Here is a 10,058-nt window from a genome sequence, read left to right as displayed (position 1 = left end):
GGTATTAACAATTTAATTTTGACTTAATATTTTTTTAAATTTAAGAGATTAAAGAGGATTTCGATTATTTTATTCATGTTATATTTAACCAAATTTATATCAACCTATATTTTATATGAGCAAATTAAATCTATTTATGTTTAATTCATATTTAATTTATTCAAATCTAATTTAATCCACGCGTTACTACCCTTACACACAATTATAATTTTGTTGTTAGCACAATACATGACTTTCATCTGTATTGTGCAACAAATTTGTTATAGTCAAGCGGGTTGAATTCACTCATTCAATTTAGACACGTGTTTTATTTTAGTTTTTTATTTTTTCTTCAGCATGAATTTAAATTTTTAAATAAATTATACTTTTTTAAAAAAATTACTTGCTCAGTATTTTTTAAATAATATTTTATTTTATTTTATCATATTTCTAGAAAAAATAATTAACTTTTTTTTCATATTTTATCCACTGTAATTAAAGATCTGTACGTTTTTATAGGTTTCATCTCTACTACTTAGCGGTGTCCTTTTGACAGTAATTAACATTTCAAAAAAGTATAATATTAATAATAAGAAAAGCATTTCACTCTCAGGTAGAATACTTTGTTTTCCTATTTATTTTATTTTATTAGAAGAAATTAAAGTCAAGTTCGTTTGAACATTCTATATTCTTTTATTTATAGTAACAGTTTACAAATGTGGAAAAAGTCTGTCACATGGACCATGGTATTCTATATTTACTTTTCACCAGCTTTCTAGAGTCTCAGACTTTTTAAATTTTTTTCTTTTTAGATTTTCACCATCGATATTCATATTGAAATATAATTAAATTTAATACGTACATTATTTATTTTATTTTTAAAAATAATGTTTTTAATAAAAAATATTTTAATTCGAATTTGAATCTGATACTTCTGATTAGCAGATGGAGGAATCCAAACTCACTCAGTGCAACTCAGGTTGGTGACTTTAAATTCGTAGGCCTATTTTGTAGAACTCAATTTATCAAAAATTCTTTTTAAGCTCAATCACTTTTCATGGACGCCCGTGAAGGGTTAGTTTGAGACTTGAATATCCATTTTAATAGACTAATTAAGAGAAGAAAGAAGAGTTAGACTTTGACGCTAACGCATGCTTTTTGAGAGAAAGATATTTGTTTTTAATTAAAATACTAATTTTAAATTTTAAATGTAAAAATGATTAATTAATTCTAATTTTAGAAAATATGGGTATGATTGTATATTGAAGAATATACTTAGGTAAAATATAAAAAGTGATAATATATGAAATTATTTGAAAGTAAAAATAAAATTAGTATGTAGATATATATATGACAGTGATGTATATTTCACAAGGTAGTTAATCCTTATATTAATTCTATTCAACAAATTATTCTAGTTGCACACGTAATTTGAAAAGTCTTTCCCTACTAGTTTAAGTAGTTGAACAAATAAAAAAAAGTACAAAACCAATGCAAACACAAATTTAGTTAGAGTTTAGAAAAACCACGCAACTAGTCGTTCTTCTTTAATTCCCTTTCTCATATCTTCATATCGAGATTGATAAAAGAACCTAATCGAAGTCAGTCTTATATTAATTTCGCTCTATGAATTTCAAGAATCCCATCAACGAATACTATCACTATATTGTGTATACACTTCTTACCATAGTGTTATTATATATTCTCTTGTTAACTTCTTCATCTAAGAGCAACAATTTTGCTTTGTCTCCAAGTCAACCTACAAAAACGGTGAGCAATTAATTTTAATCATAATTTTAATATAAGTATTTAATTTCTTTGATAAGTTATTAACTATGTATTAATTTTAGTTTAACATGAAAATGTATGGAGATGAGCTTGAAGAAGCATTAGTGGGAGCTTCCACGGAAGATAAGATGGTAATTATTGCGATTGTAAATAAGGCATATGTGGAGGGAGATAAGCCGATGTTAGATATTTTCTTGGATGGTTTTTGGCTCGGAGAAGGTACCGATGATTTAATTAAAAATCTTTTGATCGTTGCGATGGATCAAATATCATATCGAAGGTGTAAATTCCTCCATCTTAATTGTTACAAGCTCGAAACGGACGGTGTAGATTTTGCGGGAGAGAAATTATATATGTCGAAAGACTTTATAAAGATGATGTGGCAAAGAACTCGATTTTTGGGAGATGTTCTAAAGCGTGGTTATAGCTTCATCTTCACGGTAAACAACATTTATTTTTAGAGGGAAAAAGACTCAAATATGCTACTTTTTCGTTTGAAAAAAGAGCTCCTCTATGTTATTTTCATTAACAAATAACAGCATGGATGAGCTTCTCTCAAAAGAAAAATAACATATATAAGCTAATTTTTTAACAGGTTGACCTTCGGAGATATCTTTTTAGCCCAAAAAAGGGGAAGTGCGAACTAACCTTGGGAGGTTGATTTTCTCAAAAAATATTTTTAGAAATTACCAACCTCCAAAAGTCGAATTTTAATTATTATTTTGGAGAAGTGTGAACTAACATTGGAGGTTGATTTTCTCGAAAATATCTTTAGAAATTACCAACCTTCAGAGGTCGAATTTTAATATTTTGGGGAAGTGCGAACTAACCTAGGGAGGTTAATTTTCTCAAAAAAATTTTTAGAAATTACCAACCTCCAGAGATTGAATTTTAATTATTACTTTTTGTAGATATAGAACTCTGAATGTTGGAATTTGTCAATATTTAAAAAAAAAAATAGAATATTGACTTTTTTTCAAAGAAAAATAAATTTGAAGAGTAAATAAAGGGACAAAAGTCCAGGAAAAGTTTGGGTCAAGTAAGTTAGAAAATTGAATGGGCCAATTTTATTTAATTAAAGTCAAGAGTTTAAAATTGGACCATATATGAATGTCACATGAAATTTAAATAATATTTTTTTTAATTTTATCGTTGATTATTGTTTAATTATTTTGTATTGAACAGGACACTGATGTGTTATGGCTAAGAAATCCATTCGATAATTTGAGTCGCAACAAATCGATCGATCTGCAAATCAGCTCCGATAATTTCAATGGCAATGAATGGTCGAATTCGAATCCTATTAACACGGGCTTCTATATGATCAGATCAAACAATAAAACTATCGCATTGTTTGATAATTGGTACGCCAAAAAAGACAATTCCAGTGGATTGAAAGAACAAGACGTTCTGCAGAAGCTAATACGTACAACAGATTTTCGAAATTTAGGCCTTAAATTGAGGTTCTTGGACACGGTTTATTTTAGTGGATTTTGTCAAAATAGTAAGGATGTTAAGGCTGTTGTGACTGTTCATGCTAACTGTTGTAGAAGAATTAGTGCCAAAATGGCTGATTTGACTGCAGTTATTCATGATTGGAAGAGGTTTAGGAGCGCCACCCTAAATGAGACGTTGAGGTTTCAGTGGACGCCTCATGATCATTGTCGAGATTCATGGAGAAATTGAGGATATGTTTGAGAAAATTAATAAATATGGGTTACAATTTCTTTTAAAAAAATCAATTTTGTGATTTTGTAGCAAGGTAGTGTATTTTTTTTTGTAAATGCATAATATAAGTAGCAAAATAGTCACATTTGTTTGCTCCATTAAGAGAAGAAGCTTTTCTTCTCTTATATTCTTTTGTTGGAGTAAATAGGAAAATTACTAGAAGCAAACTTGTCGAGTGCAAACCTATATATGAAAAGAATACTCACTTTTGCTTGTCAAAGCTAAGATAGTGTAGTAAAAAATTTGTCGTGTTCATAGGGATTGGTATCAAATATATTTTGATCGATAGTACTATACATGGAAATAATTGACATAATACGTAAATACAGTCCTTAATTTGGTGTCAGTCGTTAACTATAATCTTTAATTTTGGGAGTGCACGAGTAGACACTTAAACATGTAGACAATTTTGTATCCTTTATGCCATGTAAAGACACGTGTCTATTTGTTCAATTTTATAAAAGTTTAAATGCCTATTTGTGGACACTCAAAATTGAAGAATATAACTATCCGCTGAAGCAAGCTGATTATACAACACGAGTATTGTAATGAAAAGTAAATGAATAAAACACTCATGAGACATTTGAGAAACGATCTGTGAACGATAATTAATAATGAGACAAACTAAGGCAATAAACGAATATATATGATTTTTTAAATTTTTTATTAAAATTGTAGAAAAGATCATATTATGATAAATATTTTACCTAAATATATGATTAATAGTATATATCCAACGTCAAATTAATTAATGGAAACGTATATGTGAGGGAACATGCCGGGAAAGGGGTTAATTTTGGGTTAGCCATTTCAAATTTTAGCTCATAAATACCTAATTAAGTATGAAGTTCTCACTGTGAAATGTTAAAAATAAGAACAAATATTATGTAGAATAAAGAAAGAATGGTCATTTTCGAGTAAGAAAGTACACAATTCCGTGAATAACTGATAAAGGGTAAGTGGTAATATTTTTAAAAGTATCTTATCATAGCTAGAATTGTGGGATTACCAAAATTAACAATTAGGATGATCCTAGCTATGGTTAAGGTTTATTTTTAGTTAGGGATAATGCACAAGTACCCCTCAACCTATGCGCGAAATCTCAGAGACACACTTATACTATACTAAGGTCCTATTACCTCTGAACTTATTTTATTAATAATTTTCTACCCCTTTTTGGCCTACGTGACACTATCTTCAGGGTCCAACGTTGGTTGACTTTTTTTTAAACCTAGTGCCACATATGCCCAAAAGGGGTAGAAAATTACTTATAAAATAAGTTCAGGGGGGGAATAGGACCTTAGTATAGTATAAGTGTGTCTCTGAAATTTCGAGGCATAAATTGAGGGAATACTTGTGCATTTTCCCTTTTAATTACATAAACTTACACCATTAATTCTAAAGTTGGATATGTATCTCTTATCAAGTAAAAATAAAGTTTAAAAAAATTGAGAGGAATCAAATTTATAATTTGTAAGTAATAATAAAAAATCATATTATTTAGTTTAGTTATAATAATGATGCTACAATTTTAAATACGAAAAAAAGATACTTCGTCAAGATTATTTTATTAGGAGTGTCTGTCAAATGTTGGCTAGTAATAATAATATGGAACAATTCTTTGGAATGACTTAGTTGGTTTGGAGGTGGTAATCCGTATTGATGATTTGGGATCGATTTTCTTTTAATGTCTTCTGAATCAAACATGTTACATACGACTTGCCTAGCGTGATTTACATCCATTATATTATTTGCAGGCTATTACTCAATGGCGCTGCAGATCGTCCTGGATTAAAAAAATACTAAATAATATGGGACAAGTGTTTATTTCGTCTCAAGTTTGTGCCATTATTTATTCCAAATAAAACTAAAATATTAGAAGAGTCAAATCTTGATGGACACTTGGACTATAATAGGTGTCCAATAAATCAAGTATAGTTGATATTATTCTTATTGCTCTACATATAAAAAAGAACACATGATGTTCACTAAGTTGGCAATGAGAAAACTCCATCAAAATTCCTTCTCCACAAAACTTTTTTCAAGATCATTTCTTAGGCCTTGCAAATCTATCATCCCCACTACAACCATGATCACTAACACCAAAAATAAAGTCATAATTGATCATAGTCACCATATATTATACATCATTTTGTTATTTGGCCTACTTCTTATTTCCATTTTCTTGACTTCTCCTAGTAACTCCCCCTCCTTCTTCCCTTTGCAACTCTCACTCTTTAACCCCTCAAAACAGGTAAAAAATAAACCACTCCACCCTACATGATCAATCTTGTGTAGCTCATTAATGTGTTTTTCGCGTATACATAGCCTATATTTATTCTGAATATTCCATTACTAACTCTGAATCTTGGATTCGTCTATGCAGATAAATGAAAGAGTGTATTATAAAGATGATCTTGAACGAGCATTAGTGGGAGCTTCAACGGAGAACAAGACGGTTATAATAACTATTGTAAATAAAGCATATGTAGAAGGAGATAAGGCAATGCTAGATCTATTTTTGGATGGTTTTTGGCATGGAGAAGGCACTAGGGAATTAGTGAATCATCTTTTGATTGTTGCAATGGATCAAACATCTTATGAACGTTGTAAATTCTTACATCTTCATTGTTACAAACTCGAAACGGACGGTGTGGATTTTGGTGGAGAAAAGTTGTTCATGTCTCAAGATTTTATCAAGATGATGTGGAGAAGAACTTTGTTCTTGAGTGATGTTCTTAAACGAGGTTACAACTTCATTTTTACGGTACGTTTTATGTCTTACTATAAAATATTTTTTTTTATACTATGATTTTATAACGTTACAAAAGAACTTCAGGACATTATAGCTATATTCTTTAAATTGATTGAATTATCTAAAGAGGATCATTTACTTGTAACATAATGAATATTTCGAGGAAATAATGAAAGTGAAAAATGAAAATTAATTAATTAATTAAAAGTTAATCTAGTTTAGGGAGAATTAAAGAAAGTGATGAAGCTTAGTCAAAAATTGTTTGCCGTTAAAAACTAAAGCATGTGCCTTTTTCTCTTCAATCGAGCCGTAATTTCTGGTAATACTTATTATTATTACTATTACTTATAAACTCAAATATCGATAAATCTGTACAGTGTAATTAAGGGTCTTAATATTCATGTTTTTCTTAATTATAAAATAAACCTTTATATTATTTTTATAATTCTTCACCGTCTTCATTTACAAGAAAATAGGTAAGCACTTGTATTTATATTGCTGCAAGTCCTATTTAATTATGAATTAAATAAATTATTAAATATCAAATCCCAAATAATTTTGATTTTCTATCATTTTGAATCATTCTTCATTTATATGGGTTTTCTCATAATTTCAAATTAAAAAAGAAAATTCATGTATATGTGTCCAAGGGGAAACAAACACACGAAAACTGATTTTTAGTAACAATTAATTAATTATAATAAATTAATTGCCTTGACATATGTCTTTTTAGAGTCAACGAACACTCTTTGTAAATGTTCTTAAAGCCTATAACAACATTGAGTCTAATAAAAATTAACTAATCAATGTTGGTAAGGTTTTAAACACTTTTTGATAATTATCTTACATGTTATTTTTCTCATAGTAATGGAAACTAGTACTCTGTCTGTTCATATTAGATGTACATAAAATATTTATCTCTTATAATTACTTGATCACTTACTAAATTAGATAAAATTAATTAATTTTCTCATATTAACTCTACACCTAATATGACCTTTGGAAGTATAAATTTTCAAAAGTCTAAATAATATATAAAAAAAGGGTAAAATAACAAAGTTGATTAATCTTTTAATCAGTATATAAAAGCTTATCTAATATGAAACGGAGGGATTATAAGCTTAAATGGTTTCACCTTGGGAATGTTCAACACGTTAAGGTATGAGAAGAGGAGAAAATGGACGTAAAAGTCACGTCTTGTTGTTTTCATCCTCTTATTTTCTATTTTTTCATTGGAAAAATTAAGTTGAAATAACGTGTTATAAGTTGGAATAAATAATTTAGTAGGAAGAATATTAAGCTTCTTAATTTGATTTCTAGACAACTTTGTGGTTAGATTCTGTTGAGCAATGTCATCCTAATTATGTGCACATGGTTCTGAGGGAAGACAAGTCAATATCTTCAATTAATTGGACTAGATTATTCCGTTCTTATTTACATGTCGTTCTTATGAAAAATAGATATTTTTTAATACTATTTGTTATTTTACAGAATCAATGCATACATGAAATTATTTTTTTCTGTTTTACCCTTGAGAATTATTAGTCTTAAAAGTATATATTTAACGAACATAAAAAAATTAAGTAAATAATTCTTATTCATTAATTAAAATTAAAATTAAATCATGTTTATTGATTAAAAACTTGACTTTAAAAAAACATCATAATAAAATATGATATAATAATAAATTTACGTAATATCTAATGAAACATAAAATCTAAAATTACGACAACTAAGTACATACATTAATTGAAGACTCATGTGGATGTTGCTTGTAATAAAGATCTGACACAAGAGATCTAACATGTGTTACAAGGAAGTCAAAAAGTCTAACTTAACTTCAATTTAATTTCTTCTAATCTGCCGTGAAATATGCCTTCTCCTAAATTCTTCTCCTTCCTAACAATAGAACCACAAACCATGGGACGTGTGTCACTTTTAGTTTCTTTAGTGGACTTATTCTTTTTTGGTTGTTGTTTATTGGACTTGAATTAAAGTTTGACTCATATAAACAAAAAATTGTAGGCATTCTCAAAATATGATATTTGTGATTTTAAAAATAAGGCATGTTATCAGCTTACTATAGTTAATCAGTAAATTATCAGAGGTGAATTCAGTATTTAAAGACTTCAGATACATCAATATTACCTTAGCTCTAATATGAATCTAAGATAACATTAAAGAAAAAAATATAAACAACATAATAGTGTTGTAGCTAGATCAAACCCAAGTTTGATGGATGACTCCTCTAACTTGTACCAGCAACCTATGGTATATTTATACTCTTTATGAGAGCACAGATATTTATAACCTAATTTATGTCTGTTTCTCAAGATAAATATACACCTATACGCGTGATTTTTTTCAAAGTTAACGAATGCATGTGCATCCTAACCTAACCTATAAGGTGGGTTCGCTGCTCTGTAAATATGATTTGATAGTGTAAAAAAGAAAATCTCAATCATTTTATACAATTTAATTTGATTTCTAGATTAATACACTTATATAGTATATTGTATGGTCATTTAACCTCACAGACAATATTTTAACTTGACGACATAATAATATTTTACGAATGGATAATTAATTATTTTTAAGTGATCTAATTTATTTTATTCACATACACAGGATACTGATGTGTTATGGCTTAGGAATCCATTTCCAAACTTGTACTCAAACCAAACCATAGACCTTCAAATAAGTATAGACAAGTTCAATGGAAGTCAATGGACTGAAGAAAATCCAATAAACACAGGGTTCTATATGATCAAATCAAACACTAAAACCATAGCATTATTGGATGCTTGGTATGCTGGAAAAGACAAGGCCATTGGATGGAAAGAACAAGATGTATTGATCAAGTTAATGAAAGATGGACTGTTCAAACACTTGAATCTTAGTGTTAGGTTCTTGGACACCCTTCATTTCAGCGGCTTCTGTGACGATAGTAAAGATGTTAACGTTGTTGCTACCGTTCATGCCAATTGTTGTCGAAGTATAAGTGCTAAGTTGGCTGATCTAATAGTTGTTCTTCATGATTGGAGAAGATTTAAGAACGCGAATAAGACATCGACATTATATGGATGGACTCAACATGTGAATTGTTGGGATTCTTGGAAAAACTAAGGCAAATTTTTTATTTTATTATGGTAAGAGTAATGAAGAAACAAGTGTTGATGTAGTGGATGAATAGTTGAATTTATTATTAAAAGAATCACCCAAATTGTCAAAGTTTGAATCTCTTTGAAAAGAAAGTTAGTATATATACAATAAACTAGATGTCATTGCTTTGTGTGTATCCTTTTTGTGTGTGTCTTAAGGAGGCTTCGACCATCAATAGCAGTAAGAGTTCACATTCACCTGAGAGTTGGTATGCTTCGTTCTTTCGGAGAGACATGTTTTAATTTTTATAGTATTGAAGTTTGATGTACTGTATGAATAGGCTGGGGCTCTATCTCATGCATTCAGTTTGGTACTCTTTAGAGGCTTTGTGGATGTGTATTTACAATTTAGTTCAATTTGATTTTATGCCCTTGTCTGCTTTTCAGTTCTCAATTCAATCGTAATATGGCCTTATGTTTTCAATTTTTATTGTATTGCAACTTTGTTGGTCCAGATGGTTGTGTCTGTGGTCTGATCGGCCTAAGTTATAGTTTCTTAATTTAATTAGTATCGAGGTCAACCACGCCCTTCTCGAGTTTTAAGGTGTGATAATTAAGAGAAACGTTCAATATCCCTAGGAGGGTTCCAAGACATGTAAGGTGAGAAAACACCATTTTATAGCTTGATTCTTCTTTAGCCCAAGTTC

General features: G+C 29.2%; 2 protein-coding genes across 2 annotated transcripts; both read left to right on the top strand.

Moving 5' to 3' along the window:
* Nucleotides 1-1,455: 1,455 nt before the first annotated feature.
* On the top strand, nucleotides 1,456-3,662 carry LOC107013961 (uncharacterized protein At1g28695-like). The gene is made up of 3 exons (XM_015213837.2): nucleotides 1,456-1,749; nucleotides 1,830-2,207; nucleotides 2,953-3,662. The coding sequence occupies exons 1-3, from the start codon at nucleotides 1,606-1,608 to the stop codon at nucleotides 3,451-3,453; spliced, it is 1,023 nt and encodes a 340-aa protein (XP_015069323.1). The 5' UTR covers nucleotides 1,456-1,605; the 3' UTR covers nucleotides 3,454-3,662.
* A 1,811-nt stretch (nucleotides 3,663-5,473) lies between these two features.
* On the top strand, nucleotides 5,474-9,835 carry LOC107013953 (uncharacterized protein At1g28695-like). The gene is made up of 3 exons (XM_015213830.2): nucleotides 5,474-5,749; nucleotides 5,882-6,262; nucleotides 8,879-9,835. The coding sequence occupies exons 1-3, from the start codon at nucleotides 5,474-5,476 to the stop codon at nucleotides 9,374-9,376; spliced, it is 1,155 nt and encodes a 384-aa protein (XP_015069316.1). The 3' UTR covers nucleotides 9,377-9,835.
* Nucleotides 9,836-10,058: the final 223 nt, after the last annotated feature.

The sequence above is a fragment of the Solanum pennellii genome, chromosome 3, assembly GCF_001406875.1.
Source record: "Solanum pennellii chromosome 3, SPENNV200".
Taxonomy (NCBI): Eukaryota; Viridiplantae; Streptophyta; class Magnoliopsida; order Solanales; family Solanaceae; genus Solanum; species Solanum pennellii.
The sequence above is the reverse complement of the archived record's forward strand: the minus strand, read 5'-3'. Positions and strand labels throughout refer to the sequence as shown.